At 34.8% G+C, this 22,538-nt stretch overlaps 1 protein-coding gene across 1 annotated transcript in view; it reads right to left on the bottom strand.

Moving 5' to 3' along the window:
- Positions 1-9,107: 9,107 nt before the first annotated feature.
- LOC108368794 (uncharacterized) overlaps positions 9,108-22,538 on the bottom strand; it is a 47,262-nt gene continuing 33,831 nt past the window's right edge. The window contains exon 3 of the mRNA XM_017623712.1: positions 9,108-9,532. Coding sequence (XP_017479201.1) covers positions 9,191-9,532 — 342 coding nt within the window. The 3' untranslated portion in view covers positions 9,108-9,190. The remainder of the gene's footprint in view (positions 9,533-22,538) is intronic.

Genomic DNA, 22,538 nt, shown 5'->3' on the forward strand with positions numbered 1-22,538 from the left:
CGTTATTTTCATTTTCACGACATACATATGTATATTGGATAACGGAGATAATTTTTTAACGTTCGTCACACTCTTAATTGGGTAAATTTTAAAAATGTTTCAATGTAATATTTCATTTCCAACAAGCCATAGCCTTAACTGCAGTTTATGCCTATTGAAAAAGGGAGATTACAACTTGAAGGGGGTAATTGCTCATGTTAAGTACAAGCAAACAAAACGAAAAAAAGCAAAACGTAAGAAATAAATAAACCCTTGAAAATTCTTGCAACTTACCAGACCTCTTAGCTGCAGTCCTTTCAAGGAAGAACGCGGTAGGTTTATCAATTGCTTCATTTGAACGATATTCAAGAGAACACACGATATTTATCTTGTGACACATCGAAGCTTCTTGCGCCTTCTATAAGAGGAAACGCATATTTGGACTCTTCAGTTTCATGTTGTAGTTGCATGCCCTCCGAAAACTTCGCCACTCGTCACCTATGCCCACAGACCTAATTCAATTAAATCGAGCACGGAAAATGCCGCTAAACACACAAACACAATCGCACAAGCAACATCCGCAAATGAAGAGGTGTATGCAAATGCATGAATGTATGTGTAGAGAGTACGCAACGTATTTGCACGATCCATTATGTCTCTATGTGCGGGCTGCGTTATATTTGCTGGTGACAATGGTGCCATAATAATCTCATCGATTTAATTTCCCATATCCGCCTGCCAGCCAGTGTCTCCGGAATTGCCACTCGGTCATATATTAGCTGCTGCAGCGTTGAATTATGAAATATGGGCAATGGCAAGAGCGAGAGCGGCAAATGCAGTACAACAACAAATGAAATACAACAACCACAAACACATGAATGTGATAACGTCTTATTTGGCATTTGAGAAGCAATGCTGGCTGGAGGCAAAGTCGCCCAAAGGACATTCAACCCAAATGTGCATCGGCAAAGCTGCAGGTGTAACAACGTGTTGCACGTGGCACAACAACAAGAGAAATTCTAATTCCTGAGGAAGTAAATAACTACATTAAAGTGCATATACTTATGTATAGGGATATAACATCAAGACAGGAATATATTTTGCCGTCATGCCTATTTTACTATGGTTATACAAATGTACATACATACATATGGTTATAAAAATGTACATTATGAATGTTTCATTTATCGAATCGTACTACATCCTTCTCTTAGGCTGCGTTTCACCAGATTCATTTAAGTGAAAATTACCTTAATTTTCGAATTTTCGGTTTCACACACCACAAATTTAAGTATCAGCTGTTTACTTGTATACCAGCCCTGTTTTTACTACCACTTTTAGCACGGTGCTGCCATATTTTTACGTATTGAAACTGAACAAATTTAATTGAGAGTTAATTAAAAAATTAAATTAAATTTCATTTCCACTTAAATTGGTTTGGTGAAACGCAGCCTTATAGCTGATTTCCACCAAGCCTTAACTGCTGCTTATGCTTATTGGAAAAAGGCGATTACAACTTGGAAGGGTGTAATCCCAACTACTAAACAAACGAAAGGAAAAAAGCAATTAAGAAACCAACCTTGCCGATCACCTCATGTTAAAATTGATGGAACTTATCTGAACTGCAGTTAAGCCTTTGGTGGAAATAGGCTATTACTATTTTAGTCATAATAATAAACAAATCCTTTTCCTATTTTCAAACGGAAACAGGAGTAGCTAAATACCTGCCAAAACATTTTCATTGTTGTTGTGTCGGCATGCCTTCAAAGTTATTGTTATTTATACATACTCGTACATAGATGTATTTACATTTACTTGCACACATAAATAGTTAATGTAGGCGCAAGTAAATATGTATGTTTTGATGCGAGCAATGGTACTTCCACCTAAGCGTTACGAGCGATGAGTTTACGCTTCAACTGCGATTCACACTTTATCATATTTTGTCAACGCACTATAGTGGAAATTGTAGCAACAACACCAGCAATAATATAAGCAGCAGGAGAGAGATGGCAGTTATGCTTTAGGTGCAAAATTATGCTAATAATCTCGAAAATGTCTCCATCCAAACATAGCAGTTCCTATTTATGCACACAACACACACACACACATGTTCACAGATATGTACATCAGGGGGGTCCTTAAATGTATGAAACAAATTTTTATATTAGATTTTCTAAATAAGCCTCAGCCCCTACATACGTCGATGTTACTATAGTCGAATATATGTAGCACATGTAAACTTTAGTCTCGATTGGAGACGGTTTCGGCGTGTCACACAGGGGGCAAAGTTCAGATCCCTCTATGCAAACATCTTAACCGACTGCAATCGGGACCAAAAACGATTTAGGGTCTCTATAGAGTAATATGAACTTTGTCCCCTGTGCGACACGCTTTGACCGTCCCCAATCGGAACTAAAATTTATATGTGATATCTGTGATCGTGGTATTATCGATTGAGGGGGTGAGACTGAAAAAAATCGTTCGTTTGATTTTAAGGATAACCCTAATGTACGTATGTAGATACACAACTACCTACATGTTACCAATTTACATATCGCACACCTAGATCTAAAGTGAGACAACTCAAAATTTTAATTTTTTGACTTATGCGTGCTCCTTAACTCATTGCCTATCGACCAATATAATCGGGTCAATAACAGTTCCAGCACTCAAGGCTAGCCTAACCTCTTTAAAAGTTGATTAAGAAGGTTTTAGTTTGAACATTTAGAATACTTTTGAGGTGTTTGAAGAAGTTTGCCACTGGTTTAAAAAGTTAAATTCAACTCAATAAGTTAAAAGAACAATGAAAAATTTAGTATCGCTTTTGAAGTTGTTCGGGAGATACGAAAATCGGTGTAGATTCGCATTTTCTGTCATTCTGCATCAAAATCTAAACTTTGAAAAAAGTGGAGTTGGCACCTTTTCACCTTTAGGTAGCGGTATGTATCAATCGAGAAGGGTTTGAAAATGCCTTTTTAGTGGTACAGGGTTATTTAAATTTTGATGAAATGAAAAATCGACAGCATGCGAAACTTCTCTTCACTTAGAAACGGTTGGTCGGATTTAGATGAAATTTGGAACACGGTTCGCTATAACTCTGACTAAGATTTGGAATATTTTGTTGGTGTTTGAAGAGGGTTGGCACCTGTTTAAAAAGTTAAATCCAGTTTTGGCGTTTTAACGCCGTGCGAGTTTAGCAGTAATCGTTATTTTTTTAGCTTTATTTTTATAAATAAAAACTATTTAAAATTTTTCCTTGCTTTAAAAATAAAATTTAAAATAAAAAATAAAAATACATTTTTGGACAGATACGAAGACGAAAGCAAATGCGAACACGAACACAAACCCGTCAACATTTTATTCCCTGCAAAGTATCTATGTATGTTTGATGTTTATTTATAGAGAGGAAAACGAGAAATAGCTTCAACAAAAAATTGCCAAAAATCCATTGTAAATCCTAGCTACTTCAAACTTGCACTTTATTATACTAAAACTGAAATCAAATTTAAAAGCTTATTATAATAAAACATTTCGGGTTTTCGATAAATTTCGATAAGTTGATACATATCGATAATTTAATGAATTTTAGAACCACTAAAATTCGATAACTCAACAAATTTCGATAACTCTACTAATTGCTATAATTTAGATAACTTAGAAATGAATATATCTCGATATAAATCGATAACTCGAAAACTTGTTACACTTTGGTAATACGATACAATTCGATAAGCAGTTATAACTCGATAAACTTATATAATCTTGAAATATCGATAGCTCGATATATTTAGAAATATTCAGAAACTTCGATTTTCTAAGGGCGACAAATTTCAGTAAATTAATAAAAATCGATAACTCGATAAATTGAAAGAGCTTGATTACGCGATAAATTTGGTTAACTCTTTAAATAATGATTATTCAATAAATACGGATAGCTTAATAAATTTCATTACCTTTGTCCGTAAACTTCAACAATTAATTTTCTGTGTCCATAAATTTCGACGACTCAATGAACATTAATCAATTTGAATAATTCGAAGCGTTGTTATTACAATAAACTTCGACAAACTTGGGTAACTTTAATTTCGTAAACTTTCAATTTCGATTCTTATCGAAAAAATTTCAATATTTTCTCACTCTTTAAGTTACTCTAATTCTTATTGATTTCTCATTGTTTTCATTTTCGTCTTTATCTTCAATTTTGCCTTAACTATTTTCTCTTAGTTAATCGTCATCATTTATTTCTTCAACATCGCAGTTATCTTTATTACTAAGTTTAATTTCAAATACGAAGTAAAAGAAAATGCAAAATTGCACAGGTTTCAGCAACAATCAAATTTGAAGCCATACAAACTTCCCTCAACTACAGAAAAGTACCACTCTCCAATGATGTTCTTGGCTTTGAAGTCGGTTCGGCAGAATCTCCAAACGAACGGTGACACAATTTATGTTAGCGTATTAATATACACATGCTGATTGTTTCACATTAAAGCGTGCGATTTAAGCTCCAATGGTTCTTTACAGCTTAGGTTAGGTTAGGTTAGGTTATCCTGGCTGCCCTCATCCGCGCAGGAAAGGGCACACTTAGGCCTCCATGGGCCCATTGTGATACCATATTTGAGACTCATACGTCCCTCCTCCTACCTCAGAAATTGAACCAATTTGTAGCTCTGATAAAGCGCACAAAATCGTAGATACTGGCCGAGTCCAGTTCAGCCAGACACTCGAAAGAATAGCGAAGGAGCGAGCGTCGACGGGCTCTTGCCAAGGCGGGACAGTGGCACAGGTAGTGCTCCACGCTCTCGATCTCCTCCTCATCGCGGCAGCTACGACAGTAGTCGTTTGGCTGCAGACCCATCCTGGCAGCGTGGGTTCCCATAAGGCAGTGCCCGGTGAGAATTCCGATAACATGGCGGAGCATTGGTCGCTCCAAACGAAAGAGAGGGCGAGATCTACGCTTATCTAACCTAGGCCAGATGTGTCTCGCTATCCTGCACGTGATTCCATGACAATCTTCGATGAGGATTTGTCACAATTAAGTGCTTTGATAGCTGCCTGGCTATCAGAAAAAATAGTTACTGCATGCAGATTAGTAGGAGAATCGATCAGCCATCTAGCAGCTTCGTAGATTGCTGTTAGTTCAGCCTGAAACACGCTACAGTAATCTGGCAGACGGAAACTGAGGCTAAGTGAGAGTTCCTGCGAATATATCCCACTTCCTACCTTCAGATCTAGCTTGGAGCCATCGGTGTAGATGGCTGCTGAATCAGAATAAGAGATCAGGATTGAATCCTCCTCCCACTCACCTCTTGAGGGGATCCTTGTTTGGAAGTCATTCTTTAGTCCAGTAGGCGGGAATGTGTAGTCAAGGCGCCTGAAGTTTCCTGGAAGATCTTCCAATATTCTAGAGTGTCCAAATCTTGTATCACTCCACTTGATCAGCGCGTTTAATCTAACAGCATTACAACTTGCCTGCAGTTTGCCATATAGGTCCACAGGTAGAAAATGGAGCAAAGTCTCTAGGGCTTTAGTCGGCGTTGAGGGCAACGCCCCCGTGATCATAATGCACGCCACCCTTTGAACCTTTGTTAATCTGCTTTTGATTGTAAGTTTGTTCTTTACAGCTTAGAACTTTATAAAATTTAATCAAAATCTGTAGAGCTACTCTTTAAGATAACACCATAAAGCTTTAAAATTGGAAACATTTATATTCTTCTCTTTTCCAGTACTAGTCAGGCGTTAAACAGTCTCTGCAACAAGAAGTCAGTTAAATGAAAATAGCAACAAAGCGCACGATAAAGCAGCCTACTAACTAACTACTCTTAGCTAAAAAGAAATACAAAACTAGGCATGTGAGACAACAAAAAAAAAAACTGTGCAACACGAGAGGAGGCTCTTCTCTTACCCCAGCCAGCTAATGCAAAACAACTCTAACAACAAAAAAGGAAAAGCATCTTGCATATAATGGAGAATTTAGAAAGTATTGCTGCTGAAACTTCAGCGTAATTTGATACCAATTAAAAATTCTCTGTTGCATTCCAATGACCAGACAGACATGGCGGCAATACCAACAAAAGCAAAGAAATTTGCTGTCGAAATGAAATGTTTCGCCGCATGTGCAAGGAAAGCCGACAAAATTGGCCGAAGAATGGGCAAATAACAGAAATGCAAGAACAAAGGAAAGTTGAAAAGGGCAAAAACCAAAACCAGGACTATAGCAAGAATAGTGGTGGCCACAATCTAGAAGGGGATGTAAAAGTGGAAAAATCTGAAAATTGCAATAAACGAAACTGGCTAGTCCAGCGATTTGCCATAAGCACAAATGCATACATACATACATTGTTTTGTAAGCAAAAAAAATTGTTTGTGAATATGTATGTATGCATTTACTTACTTAAGTTTTGGAGTTAGGTAAAGTAGGCTACCGACCTTCATATGTAGATATGTATAAACAATTGACTTTCGCTTTGGAGAGAAATTGATGTTTTGAATTGGTTTCCACATTGTTTGTAATGAAGCCACCAGAAATGGACGATGAAAAGAACAATTAGCAAAAGATTTGCAGCCGAACAGAAATCGTAAAATAAAATTGAAAAAGTCGTACACATGTTTGCCACAAAAACACAATGCATACACAGATGCAACAATGGCAATAGTTTTGGCTGCAAACAATTACCAATTTTTGCACTGTGTAAACAAAGCTGTAAACATTTACCATATAGGGCAAAAGATATTTATGCAAGTCCATATACATACATATGTATGTATATACATACGCATGTACACACAAGTGCATATAAATACTTTACGTATGTGTGGTTAGAAGGCACATATGCTTACATAGTAACTACGACAAGGAATGAACTTTCCTATTTTGATTTCGCTCACAGAGGAATGCTACAGAGTTTTATTTTGGCCAACATTTTTTTTTTTTTTTAATTCTATTGCCTTTTCAACGCTATGTTTTCTCTTGGTATAAAACAAAGAAGCAAATTTATTCTGTGTGGGAAAAGCTTTCTCAACACCAATTGGGGGAATTGGAAAATTATAGGCGAAGCATTTATTTGAAACGAAATATTCCGAAACAAGGAAGCAAAGGCAAACAAAGCTATCAGAAATGTGGAAAATTTCATTTTAAAAATTTAACAAAAAAAAATATTCAATACAGACCCAAGGGAAGTTTAACGAAAATTGGTAAAAAACGTACTCAAAAATTGTTTATGTTATATGGATTTAGAAGCATTTAAAAAGAGAAAAACTAGGTTGTTGTGATCTAAAAACAGTCGAGCAATTTTCGCAGATACGTGCATACATATACAAACCGTAAATAATATTTCGCCCTGTCATTTGCAATACTTCTATAGAACTGTACTTTGTTTGGCTATAAGATCCCAAGCAAGTCAATGACTTTATTAAAAGACTTTTTGTGAAACAGAAAGAATTTTTATTCATTTCATTGCTACGATGTTTCACACAATAATACCTTATATCTTCTTACTTTAAGAACTAAAAATCAAAAAGTCTTTGCTAAGATTTTCCTGCAAATCACACTTTGTTTTGGCAATGCATTGAGAAAGTAGCAGTAAAATTTTAAATATCGCGTCATGAAAGAAACTATTTTTCAATACTACAGCAAGTCTCATGTCACAGTCTGCATCTATGCATGCACATATCGTCACCTGAAATGCAAAAGGCCGCAACTAAAATCGTCACCTGAAATGCATAAAGCTTTAGTTAACAAATTTATTTTTTGCATTAATATTTGAAATTTAACGAAATGCATCACATTCCGCTTTCGTCCTGGTGTATTAAAAAACTATATCTCTATAGAATTTTCTCTTTTATTTGATACCCAAATTACTATTCTAAATTGCACTGAATTTTTTAAATAATTTTTGAGTTCATCATATTTTTGAAATTTCAGAGTCCTTTTAAAAAATCCTGACGTCAGAGAAAAGATCTAAAAACGCAGTTTTACTATTTTTGCCAAAAAGTTTTGCAAATATATACATATATTTTTTTTTATGTGTGTAAAATTTACCGTCGCGCGGTGTAATCAATCAAAAAGTGAATTTTCTTTTTTTTTTTTATCTAACTGTGGCCTTTTGCATTTCAATGGCGATGTTGGTTACGGCCTTTTGCATTTCAGGTAACGATATGTATGTAAATAAAGCTAATAATAAGACAAAAAAAAAAACACATTTTAGTTTTGAGTGTTTTCAAGAAAAAGAAAGTGGCGTACAATTTTTCAATATTTGGCACTAACTGTGTATATGGTGTGAAATTCATCAAGACAATAAGTTTACTAGCTTACGGTTTAATTTTGAAAGCGCTCAAGATTAAATAAGCCATTGACAAACATGTATGTATATGTAGTAGCTACTGCCGCGCAAGTCCGCCCACCTTTATCCAACCCCATGAGGTGCATCGATGTGTGTATGAAATGTATATACGTATGTATGTACAATCGGGTGGCCCTTATTTCGAAAAGAGCATAGGTGCCTGATCTCACCCCCTAGAAATGGGTGAACCGTCTAAAAGTTTCCCATGTATTTCATATGGAGAAAAAACTATTTTTCGCAGAAATGGTAGAAAATCAATATTTTTCAATCAACAAACTCTTTTCTCTTCAGGTGACTTTCAGAAAAAACTCTCAATCGTTTATTTAATAATTTATTAATATTAATTATTTGCTATGGGTCCCCAAAAAGCCGACAAAATGCAATGGGGGAACGCATAAAAAATCGTTCATATTAAACAAATTTTAGATAACCAATTGGGTAATGTTTTTTGAAGAGTCTTAAAGAGTGATTTTGCCGTTTGAAAAATTTTGATATTCAAGGATTCTTTACCATTTCTACGAAAAATAGTTTTTTCCCCATATAAAAACATGGGAAATTTTGAGCGCTTTGAGCCACCTCTAAATCTCTTTTGATTGATCTATAACTTTGTATACTCCGGTCTTTAGGCCATTCACACATTTCTAGGGGGTGAGACCGAGAATCCAAACACTTTTATTTTTCTCCATATAACTAGGGGCCATCCTAATGTGCATATGTATGTACGCAATTTAAATGTTTATTTAATTTAATTTTGACACATTCTTCAGTAATATTACGCTTAAATTAATTTTTGAATTCGCTTTATTCATACTTTTTTTGTTGTATATAATATAATTAATAATTTTAATTCACTCAATTGCAGCTTATCACCGCGTTCTGTGCATCAACCCATCCATTACTATTGCACTCTCTTCGCTAGAACTATTTGTGATTCGCTCTCGCTCTCCATCTGCGTTTTCTGGGCAGTGCTGACAAATAATTTGATTTTCGGTGGCATTTTTTCCTCGTTCGGTTGCAGTCTCTGGATGACTTCCATCGCCTACTTGCATAATTGCTTCTATTGTGGGCGCCAAAAGGCTGTTGATTGCGGTGATGAGTAAAAAAGCGGCAGTGGAAAGTAGTTGCGATTCACGCACTAGCTTCGTTTTTGCTGTTGCGGCCGATGGGTAGTCTGCAACATGGAAAAAGAGAGAATAAAAGATTTTCCGTAATCAAACAGGTTTGCATGTACATATGTAATAAAATATTCTATTGCATAATTAAACTAGTACTGTAATCCATTTTGAATTAGCGAAGTCCCTTATACGAGAATTTCTTATACATATTTGGGTATAGTACGTATTCAGTTTTTCAAAACTATCTATGCATTTGATCTTAAATACAGCATTACTAAAACACAAACTAATTAACTCTACTAACCATTAAAAGTACTTAAGTTAGAGAAATTAATGTTGGAGCAGCATTGCATTGTAAAATCAAGCTTCATCTGCAACTTTGTATATTGCCTAATTTAAACAGTTTCATTAGTAGTCTATTCCCTGCAGGAAAAGCTACCAGTTGTGAACCAGAATGCTACCAGTTTGGGTTTCAGCCCAACTAGTTCACGTTGTATCCTTTTTCAATGTTAGCAGTTGGTGGGATAGACTGCCTATTCATCCCCCATGAAAAGCATAAGTATGTCATTTTGCTCGCGGCGCTGCAACAGTGGCAATGGTCGACAGAGTAAAGCTTTGGCACGCCAAATCAAGAGATCCGAGTTCGAATCTCAGTGAGCGAAACTTTTTTTTTGCTTTTTTTTATTTGTTTATTTTTTTTTATTTATATCTCTTGTGTAATTTTTAAATTTATTGTTTTAAAAAGAACAAAAAATTATTTATTTTAATTTTTTTATGGTATTTGAGTATTTAGGTTTTTTCCAAATCAAATTAAATTTATGTACAATTTTTATTTTATATTTAAATTGAAATAATTATAATTATTTAAATTAATTTACTTACTTTACTTTAACAACCTCCACGCGTACTCGAACCTGAGATCTCAGAACCAGAATCGGTAGTCTTCACTCGACGCCACAGCCGATATTTGTGATGAAAGCAATTAACCACGTTTTAGTTTTGGTTATGCCTATTCAAAGACAGATGTCGCTGATCGCATAAATAGTTCGAAATCGCCGAAATGGCAGGCCGTCGCTTTACACATACTGGTTAATGAACTAGTATTTATACTGGCTGGTTTGGCATTTCACTGCAGAGAACTGGTATAATTATAGTCCATGACGAACTGGTATGACTCTCCCATTTAATACCAGTTTTCGAACTAGAATTTCTACCAACTAGTTTACTTTTTTCTGCGCGGAACTGGTATAATTATGGTTCATAACGAACTGGTATGACTTTTATCCTTAAATAATAGTTCATGAACTGGAATTTGTGCATACTGGTTTAGCTTTTCACTGCAGGGTTAGTACACCCACAAATATGTTTGCTTATACATATCTACATACAGCCAATCAGAGACATCAAACTACGCTTAAAAACTAACAACATCTACACTCATATTCGGCAAATTCATTTATTGAGAGAGGAGAGTATCGCTTTCTTAATGCCGAAAAGAGGATCTTAAAAATCAAACGTGCTGGAATGAGAGTTAAAAGCCTGGCATAAGCAACGGAGTGGGTCGCGCAATTCAAAATTAGTTTTACAACATTTCAGAGAGAGGGAACATTAAAGCTAAGATCAGCCAGAAGAGACGGACTTGAAATTGAGCCTACCAGTAATTTAACCATAACAAGTAAAGGGCGAAACCGAATTTTATATACCCGGTGCAGGGATCAAATATCGTCGTTTCAACTTTCTCTAAACTACATTTGCGATATGCAGGGGAGTTTTTGCCGATTTCAAACTTTTTCGATAATATGCCGAATTAGAGTTAATGAAATAATTGAACCAAGTTTGATAGAAATCTACCGTGATACACCTTGTAGTGGGTGTAATTTTAGCCCGATTTAAATAATTTTCAACGAATTTCTTCCTTGTACTAAAGTTATTAAGTGCACCGAGTTTGGTAGAAATTGATGAATCAGTTACCGAGATACAGATTTGTGGTCCTAAAGGGGCCGCGCCACGCCCATTATCCAAAAATGTATAATAGTCTTATTTTGTGCTAAGCGGTTATTGTAATTATCGATTTGGAGTCAATTAGCTTCAGTAGTTACTGATTTATCGCAGTTTTCATGTTTCTGTGAAGTACCGTTATATGGGAGGTGGGCGTGGTTATTGCCCGATTTCAAAGATTTTCAACAGATTTCTTAGCTAAGCCCTAGGTAAAGCTCGTACCCAGTTTGGGGAGCATTGATGAAGCGGCTACTGAGATACAGCATTTCATCATAACTGGGTGGGGTCACGCCCATTTTCCAAAAATTTCATAATAATAATATTTTTTACCAAAATTCGACTTCACATATATAACATACTCACATTTTCAACAATTTTGATCCAACATTTACTGAAATATCGGAGCTTTTGCATTTTTCGAAAATACCGTTATATGGGAAGTGGGCGTGGTTATAGACCGATGTTGCCCATTTCCAATACCAACCTTCAACCTTCAATACCTTAGGTGAACGGAAACCTACATACCAAATTTCGTAGATATATCAATTTTTGCTCGAGTTATCGTGTACACGGACGGATGGAAAAATTTAGCATTATCGTTAATTTCCAATAATCCTATAATCGAGTTTAAACCAAATTAGTATGGGACCACCGTTGAGGTACCACCTTTCTGATAAAAAAAATTATCGAAATCGGTTAAAGTGGTCGGAAGTTATGCGGTAACATATGTACATAAAAAAAATGTTCCGACGAATTGATAACCTCCTCATTTTTTTTTTTTTTAAATTGGTTAAAATAAAAATTAAAGTCTCAATTATTTAGGCATATGATGGAAATGATTTAAGCTTTCATAAACGTGTGAATTTGCTTTGGCTAGAACATAGCTTCATACATATATATGTGCATATTATGTAGTTCTTTACCTTATTGCTTCAATTAAATTCATCAGTACAGTAAATATCCTAAACAAGCACCTACGCACGTATAGATTAACACAATCGGATCCGTTTCTCATTTCCTGAGCTCTATCTACAGCTTTTAGTTATTAATATTGCAGCTATCGTTAGCTATTGTTGCTTGCGGTTGAACATCCGCTGCTACACGCTTTACTTCCTCCTAAGTTCGCACTGGTATCCGTATGTAATTATAGCCAGCAAAACACACACACGCCTAGACGCATACAATCACCCACATGCATTTATATGAATTACTCCCTTCGGTTGTATTAATCTTAGAATTAATTGCGAAATCTCAGCGTTAAGCGTTTAATGCTGTACCAGCTGAAGCATGAAGTAAGATACAAATATATGAAGCTATGCACATACATACATACATATATAAGTAAATATACAGTGCCGGACAAAGGTATTGGCACAGAGAATTTTTCGCAATATATACAAAGTTTTTTATTCTAATTTATTTTCAATATTTTTTAATAAAAATATAGTTCGTACTTCGCCAAAAAACAAAAAAATAAAATCTCTAAACTTTGTGCAAAACTCAGGAAAATTCAATAAATTTGCATACTAATTTGCAAATTCTTATTCAGATTTTCTAGAGAAATTCTAAGTATGTAGTTTTATAACAAAGTGCAAGTTTGAAGTATCTAAAAAATTGCGTTGATTTTTGGACATTTTTTTAGTAGAAGGTGTTGCTCATTTTCTCCATACAAAAAATAATTGTCGAACATACTTTGTACGGAAGAACCTGACTGAAAAAAAAATGGCCAAAAATCAATGCGATTTTTTAGCACCTTCAGGCTTGCACTTTGTTGTACTAAAATTAGTTGAGCTATAAAACTGCATACTTAGAATTTTTCTAAAAAATCTGAATAGAAAGTTGCAAATAAGTACGCAAATTTATTGAATTTTCCTGAGTTTTGCACAAAATTTAGAGATTTAGTTTTTATGTTTTTTTGGTGTAGGACGAACTATATATTTATAAAAAATTATCGAAAATAAATTAGAATAAACAACTTTTCAGATATTGCGAAAAATTCTCTGTGCCAATACTTTTGTCCGGCACTGTATGTTCATATGTATACGCATACATATTTGTTTATTTATGGATATGTATTGGGGAAAATATTAGCATATGTGTGTATGCTCGTGCTTTAATTGCAAAGATTGGCGGTTGCCCAGACTTGTGTACATACATACAGACATGTACACTATATAGGAAAATTCGATTTCCACTTATTACGAAGCTAGCGGTATTGGTCAGAAAGCAGAAGGTTACTTTTGTAGTCCAAAATACGAAAAGACTTTTACTAAACACTGAGAAAATAAATAAAGGAAATTATATGAAGGAGATAGCGTTTGATATCTACGTCTTCACTGACAATTAGACGGCAATGAAAACCTCCGTGGTAGCCATAAAATGCCGCGTATCTCTTAACAAGATGGCTGAGTCATTTCGCCCAAAGATTATATGGGTTCCGGGACAGTGCCCTACTCCATCCAGACGAAGACCACCCACTCTGTGGCAGGCAATTTTTCAACAACTTGGAGGACCTTACATGCATGGAAATCTAAGTTCAAAATGGGTTTAAGACCAATTGCGAGTTGCTGACCCAACATGCGGCCTCACAATGGGCCCTGAGGCTAAGTACGTCTTATAGACGACCGCTACAGCCTAACCTAACCTTAACGCTATATAACGCAAAATTTTTGAGCTACAAAAATAAGAGTGGTTTCTTACTTTGGTCATAGACAATAATAAAAGTTAACAAAATTAACGAAGGGACAGGGTTTCAATAAATGATAATTGCCGAATAAATAAGTACATAAATAATAAGCACAAACTCCAGAACTAAATAAGATAAAACTTAAAAAATAAATGTAGCTCATTTACTTCAATAGTGGCATAGATAATCCAAAAAATACAAATATTGAGTTGAATATGCAAAGCAACAAAGCTAATATGTTGGGTAAAGATTTCATAGCTGTCTGGATTATATTTAAATTCAAAACTTTGAGGCCGTTTTTTTCGAATTTTGGCCTTTTGAGTTATTTATGACCAGGGCCGAAGAAAATAAGCACGAAAAAATCTATGTCAAGCGCTAGATAAGCCCTAAGAATTAGTAAATATGCTTGAAAAACAACAAAAAAAAATGTAAGTACAGTTCAATATTTTGTTTTTTATTCAGTTTATTAAAGGCTTGAAAAATCACAATGCTTGATATTCTCAAATAATAGAGATCTGCGATCCATTTGAAAAAAAATATTTTTAATCTCTTCAATAACACCAATGCCTTCCCGTAGAGACAAACTTTTGTTTTTTTTTTATCCAAGCAGAAATGCAATGGAAGTTACGTTACAGTTTTAAATAACACAAAAAACGCCCAAGGAATGATCACGAAAAATTTATTGAGCCTAATTTTAAACAGTACGAAGTTCCGCTTTCTACAACGATTTGCTTGGATACTATTTACTATTCAGACACACGAAATAATAGCAATTTATTTCCTGGCCATTTCCTTAAAAGGTCCATACTTGGTCGTTAAAATTAAGCTTGGAAACCATGAATAAGCAAAATAAGCAAAAGCTTAAACTTTTCAGCCCTGGTTATGACACTATTGAAGTTAATGTGCAGAATGCCAAATTTCAAAAACTAAATATTATGTAATTATTAAAACCAGATAAGTATAATAAAAATATGTATAAAAAGTAATTTGATGGCATAATAAACCAAGAAAAAACTAAAAAGTTGACTTACCTAAATGAAAATAAATTATGATTCAATGTGATATTTTTTGACTTGGTGTGACTTTCCAGCAAAAGCATCTCATCATTCACGGGCAGAACTTGGTCGCCTTCAGATATTCAAAAACTTTAAGGAATTTAGCATACATTTGTTTTTAAGTGGCTTCTTTACTTTGGCACAGGCTGCACAAGCACTTTCGCACTCAGTTTAACCAACCTACAACGCCGAATACGTTATTGGAAAATCCAGCTCGTTTCCACAGTTAAGCAAACCTCTCAAGAACATATAATTTCAATTCCCCATAAACCTAGACTTTCTGGCAGCAGGTACCAATTGTAGGAGTCTTGGTTTTCAACATTACTTAAATGAAATGAAATGGTCGAGAAAAATTTTGTCAGTGTAAATTATCGCTTCTGCACAAAGGACTTGTAATTTTATTGTTGCTTCTTTGAGCAATTTCCTTCGTCGCGAAAAACGCTTTTTCACTTTGCCGCTTATGTGTTGCGACCTCTGCCCCGCAATTTTTTTCATCTTCCTCCTCGCCTGGCATACACCATTTGGCGACCGCCATTCATTTGTGTTTTAGCAAATTTTTCACTAACTTTGATTTAATGCTTGCCACTTAATCAATGTAATGGCGTTTGCATTCTGCATATCTCCTTAAATACACACAACGTAAGCATATCTATGTATGTATGTATGTATGTATGTATGTATATGTATATGTGTGTGAAAGCATTCATTTCGCTACGATGCCATGTTTTCATTCATGTTCCTGTGCTTTGCGTGTTAGTTACAAAACAATCAGGCAAAAGATTTTATGGGATTTTCTTCTTTCCTCTTGAAGGATGGCATGTAGATTAGTGAGGAGTGAAAGATGTTTGGAGCGAAGTAAAACTTGATACAGAAACAGATGTTATACAGAGAACACATGCATACATAGCCATAAACATACGTATGAGGTTGCCACTTTCCTGAATGTGTATGAATGCATATGTACATTTTTATTGTCTTTGTGTGTATGTATGAATGCACATAGTAATACATAGCATCGAAGATTGATAATCTGGCCAAAGGATACACTTGCAAATATTAGTGGGAATGCTTGTAGACAAAGCCTTTTTATATTTATGTAGCATTGCCATTCATACGTTCCATATTTGTTCTCATCTCCCCCCTGCCATCCGCTTCCAAAGTTCCTCATCAACAGTCATTTGTTTCTTTTATACTGATTTTCCGCTGCCACAAAGTCCCAGCTGCCTTTTGTCTATTAAACATCATTTTACGTATCATTATCTAGTTTGTATACAAGGACTTCAACTTCACCTCCTACTACTGTATGTAATACGCTAATAATGCATACATATGTACGTATACGTACATATATATGACGTTAGGATGCCCCACGAAAAAAAAAAATTTAATCTTTTTCATGACCAAAATATTTCGTCTCAGTTCCACCCTATTCTTGAGCTGGAGCGTGTTGAAAGCACGCATTTTCTTACATATAACACATGATCAAGATATTTTTCATATGACAGCAACACCCTCCACAAAAAAAAATTCTCAAAAATCAACAGTAATTTTTAACGACTTGAAACTTCCACCTTGTTATACAACAAATGAACGGGCTAGAAAACTGCTACCCGAAAATTTTCTAAATTTTCTAATTAGAAATTTTGAAATTTTGATGAAAATTTTTTTAAGTTTTATTATTTTGTTGCAATTTTTGCAAACAATATCATTTTGAATTTCGTTGATAATTAGTTGATCGCATCTGTATGTGCTTCTTACAAAGAAGGCACAAAAACCAACAGAAACCAACAACAACATGATCAAGTTTAAATAGCACTGGAATAGCTGCGCTTAATTGTAGTTGGCTTAACAAGTGAAATAGTGGAAAAAATCAACAAGAATTCGTAGTTGGGATTTTGGTTTCAGTTTATTTTAAATGTTTAATTGTAACGTTTCTTTTTCAGCCTTTTTTTGTAACTGCTTTTTTTTAATTTTATAATTGTTGTTTGTCCGTCCGTTGGGATGTTTGACAGGCATGTCTGTTTCTCTGCTATGGCGCAGGGCACAGCAGTGAGGCAAGAACCCCGCCCAGCCGACATGACTAGCCACAGTGCACCCCATTGTGTCATGCCGACGGCACTCATGCTGCTCCCAAAGTATGCGTAAGCAACTGGCTGAGTCAGTGGGATCGTCAGTTCGAATCCTACTGAAAGAAGTCTGATGAGGAAATGTGGTGATTTCCGAAATAGCTATCACTTCTACCATTTTTTCAAATCGTTGTTGCTTTTCTACAATAAATTTTTCATTAAAAACGGCCTCAAGCTCAATACAAATTGTTGAATCTAATTTATTTTTGATAATTTTTTATAAAAATATAGTTCATACTACACCAAAAAACATAAAAATATAATCTCTAAACGTAGTGCAAAACTCAGGAAAATTCAATGAATTTGCATACTAATTTACAACTTTCTAAGTATGCAGTTTTAGAACCCATTGAATTTTAGTTTAACAAAGTGCAAATTACTATACAATTTTATTGAATTTTCCTGCGTTTTTGCACAAAGTGTAGTATGAACTATATTTTTATAAAAATTACCAGAAATAAAATTTTGCACACTAATTGCAAAAAATGCACTGCAAATAATATTGTCCATCACTGTAAGTAAAAATGATTTTTTTTTACTTGCCAAACTTTCAGCGTACGGATTTTTCACTGCCCACTTTTTGCCTGTTCAGCTCTAAACTCCTGGCGGCCCTCACTCCCAAACTTCTTAGAAAAATAAAGACGTTTACATAAATCTCACCTTTTCTTTGGTACCTTGAAAACGAAAATTTGATCAGGTAAACACACTTTAATACAAATATTACATAGAATTTTTTTCATCTCTGACAACTCTCACGGGAAAAAGTTTTCCTGTATTTTTAAGTCATAAGAGGCAGCAAGTTATGCATAAGTAAAACAAATTAAATTTTATTATAACCTTAGAGAAGGTGAACCGATTTTTTTTCCTTGACATTAGACTAATGTGAGTATATATATGTGTATGTAGTTTTTACATGGCCATTCGTGAGATTCGAATATTTACACATTTGCGTTCAGTTAGACAATATTATGCTTGACTAACGTTGGGTTATTAATCAACATGATTTTTAATGTCTCACATCCTGTAGCAACAACAAGAACAGTGGCACAAAGCAAAATGGCAACACATTTTCACAGCGTAAGGAACAATAGCTACTTAGATACTAAAATATGCATTTAGGTACATATCATAGATACATATGTATGTATGTATGTATGTATGTATGTACTTCACCCTTTCTTCTCTTCCTATGTACGCATCTGATTGCCTGTCGGACTCCGCTGCTTTCCTCGTATTTCCTTATGCGCATAATAATACTCCTATCGAGCTTTGGCCAGTCTCCACTTACATTCTTAGTAACTCATTAGCATTGTTTACTCACAGCTTTCTGTATTTTCGTATTGAATCGTTTTCAAAATGTAATTGTACATGTTCGGTAACTATTTTTTATTTATTTATTTTTTTCCAAATTCCGGTAAAATATGTATATGATCGCGGAATTCATTGAAAATTTTATAGCTGAAGGAATTTATTTCGAACTTTTAATTATGATAGACACTAAGATATGTACACTAGTGCGGATCGGTCCCCATACAAAAAAAAAAGTTTTTCCAGTCCACCCCTAGGATTAAAGATATTTTGAAGGCGATCCCAAAAAAAATTTTTTTTTTTTTGCCACGCCCCCCCGATGGGCTATTCACTTTTTTTGACACTACGTCGCCATTTTAAGTCCGATTTTAATGAGCCGTACACCGTTGTTCATGGCTTGGAAGCCGCCACAATTCTTACCTTAATCATTTTTTACTCCGAGTTCAAATTCTAGTAGTGACTGTCGGTATCTCGTTTCACATCATACCTAAATTCCAATTTTTTTTAGTCTGTCGAAAAGGCCTTTAAATTCTGTGAAACTTTTTCTAAAAAATGATTAAGGTAATAATCCGATTTTAATGAGCCGTACACCGTTGTTCATGGCTTGGAAGCCGCCACAATTCTTACCTTAATAATTTTTTACTCCGAGTTCAAATTCTAGTAGTGACTGTCGGTATCTCGTTTCACATTATACCTAAATTCCAATTTTTTTTAGTCTGTCGAAAAGGCCTTTAAATTCTGTGAAACTTTTTCTAAAAAATGATTAAGGTAATAATCCGATTTTAATGAGCCGTACACCGTTGTTCATGGCTTGGAAGCCGCCACAATTCTTACCTTAATAATTTTTTACTCCGAGTTCAAATTCTAGTAGTGACTGTCGGTATCTCGTTTCACATCATACCTAAATTCCAATTTTTTTTAGTCTGTCGAAAAGGCCTTTAAATTCTGTGAAACTTTTTCTAAAAAATGATTAAGGTAATAATCCGATTTTAATGAGCCGTACACCGTTGTTCATGGCTTGGAAGCCGCCACAATTCTTACCTTAATAATTTTTTACTCCGAGTTCAAATTCTAGTAGTGACTGTCGGTATCTCGTTTCACATCATACCTAAATTCCAATTTTTTTTAGTCTGTCGAAAAGGCCTTTAAATTCTGTGAAACTTTTTCTAAAAAATGATTAAGGTAATAATCCGATTTTAATGAGCCGTACACCGTTGTTCATGGCTTGGAAGCCGCCACAATTCTTACCTTAATAATTTTTTACTCCGAGTTCAAATTCTAGTAGTGACTGTCGGTATCTCGTTTCACATCATACCTAAATTCCAATTTTTTTTAGTCTGTCGAAAAGGCCTTTAAATTCTGTGAAACTTTTTCTAAAAAATGATTAAGGTAATAATCCGATTTTAATGAGCCGTACACCGTTGTTCATGGCTTGGAAGCCGCCACAATTCTTACCTTAATAATTTTTTACTCCGAGTTCAAATTCTAGTAGTGACTGTCGGTATCTCGTTTCACATCATACCTAAATTCCAATTTTTTTTAGTCTGTCGAAAAGGCCTTTAAATTCTGTGAAACTTTTTCTAAAAAATGATTAAGGTAATAATCCGATTTTAATGAGCCGTACACCGTTGTTCATGGCTTGGAAGCCGCCACAATTCTTACCTTAATAATTTTTTACTCCGAGTTCAAATTCTAGTAGTGACTGTCGGTATCTCGTTTCACATCATACCTAAATTCCAATTTTTTTTAGTCTGTCGAAAAGGCCTTTAAATTCTGTGAAACTTTTTCTAAAAAATGATTAAGGTAATAATCCGATTTTAATGAGCCGTACACCGTTGTTCATGGCTTGGAAGCCGCCACAATTCTTACCTTAATAATTTTTTACTCCGAGTTCAAATTCTAGTAGTGACTGTCGGTATCTCGTTTCACATCATACCTAAATTCCAATTTTTTTTAGTCTGTCGAAAAGGCCTTTAAATTCTGTGAAACTTTTTCTAAAAAATGATTAAGGTAATAATCCGATTTTAATGAGCCGTACACCGTTGTTCATGGCTTGGAAGCCGCCACAATTCTTACCTTAATAATTTTTTACTCCGAGTTCAAATTCTAGTAGTGACTGTCGGTATCTCGTTTCACATCATACCTAAATTCCAATTTTTTTTAGTCTGTCGAAAAGGCCTTTAAATTCTGTGAAACTTTTTCTAAAAAATGATTAAGGTAATAATCCGATTTTAATGAGCCGTACACCGTTGTTCATGGCTTGGAAGCCGCCACAATTCTTACCTTAATAATTTTTTACTCCGAGTTCAAATTCTAGTAGTGACTGTCGGTATCTCGTTTCACATCATACCTAAATTCCAATTTTTTTTAGTCTGTCGAAAAGGCCTTTAAATTCTGTGAAACTTTTTCTAAAAAATGATTAAGGTAATAATCCGATTTTAATGAGCCGTACACCGTTGTTCATGGCTTGGAAGCCGCCACAATTCTTACCTTAATAATTTTTTACTCCGAGTTCAAATTCTAGTAGTGACTGTCGGTATCTCGTTTCACATCATACCTAAATTCCAATTTTTTTTAGTCTGTCGAAAAGGCCTTTAAATTCTGTGAAACTTTTTCTAAAAAATGATTAAGGTAATAATCCGATTTTAATGAGCCGTACACCGTTGTTCATGGCTTGGAAGCCGCCACAATTCTTACCTTAATAATTTTTTACTCCGAGTTCAAATTCTAGTAGTGACTGTCGGTATCTCGTTTCACATCATACCTAAATTCCAATTTTTTTTAGTCTGTCGAAAAGGCCTTTAAATTCTGTGAAACTTTTTCTAAAAAATGATTAAGGTAATAATCCGATTTTAATGAGCCGTACACCGTTGTTCATGGCTTGGAAGCCGCCACAATTCTTACCTTAATAATTTTTTACTCCGAGTTCAAATTCTAGTAGTGACTGTCGGTATCTCGTTTCACATCATACCTAAATTCCAATTTTTTTTAGTCTGTCGAAAAGGCCTTTAAATTCTGTGAAACTTTTTCTAAAAAATGATTAAGGTAATAATCCGATTTTAATGAGCCGTACACCGTTGTTCATGGCTTGGAAGCCGCCACAATTCTTACCTTAATAATTTTTTACTCCGAGTTCAAATTCTAGTAGTGACTGTCGGTATCTCGTTTCACATCATACCTAAATTCCAATTTTTTTTAGTCTGTCGAAAAGGCCTTTAAATTCTGTGAAACTTTTTCTAAAAAATGATTAAGGTAATAATCCGATTTTAATGAGCCGTACACCGTTGTTCATGGCTTGGAAGCCGCCACAATTCTTACCTTAATAATTTTTTACTCCGAGTTCAAATTCTAGTAGTGACTGTCGGTATCTCGTTTCACATCATACCTAAATTCCAATTTTTTTTAGTCTGTCGAAAAGGCCTTTAAATTCTGTGAAACTTTTTCTAAAAAATGATTAAGGTAATAATCCGATTTTAATGAGCCGTACACCGTTGTTCATGGCTTGGAAGCCGCCACAATTCTTACCTTAATAATTTTTTACTCCGAGTTCAAATTCTAGTAGTGACTGTCGGTATCTCGTTTCACATCATACCTAAATTCCAATTTTTTTTAGTCTGTCGAAAAGGCCTTTAAATTCTGTGAAACTTTTTCTAAAAAATGATTAAGGTAATAATCCGATTTTAATGAGCCGTACACCGTTGTTCATGGCTTGGAAGCCGCCACAATTCTTACCTTAATAATTTTTTACTCCGAGTTCAAATTCTAGTAGTGACTGTCGGTATCTCGTTTCACATCATACCTAAATTCCAATTTTTTTTAGTCTGTCGAAAAGGCCTTTAAATTCTGTGAAACTTTTTCTAAAAAATGATTAAGGTAATAATCCGATTTTAATGAGCCGTACACCGTTGTTCATGGCTTGGAAGCCG

The sequence above is a fragment of the Rhagoletis zephyria genome, unplaced genomic scaffold (assembly GCF_001687245.7).
Source record: "Rhagoletis zephyria isolate East Lansing unplaced genomic scaffold, Rhagoletis_zephyria_1.1 Rzeph_scaffold_03320, whole genome shotgun sequence".
Taxonomy (NCBI): domain Eukaryota; kingdom Metazoa; phylum Arthropoda; class Insecta; order Diptera; family Tephritidae; genus Rhagoletis; species Rhagoletis zephyria.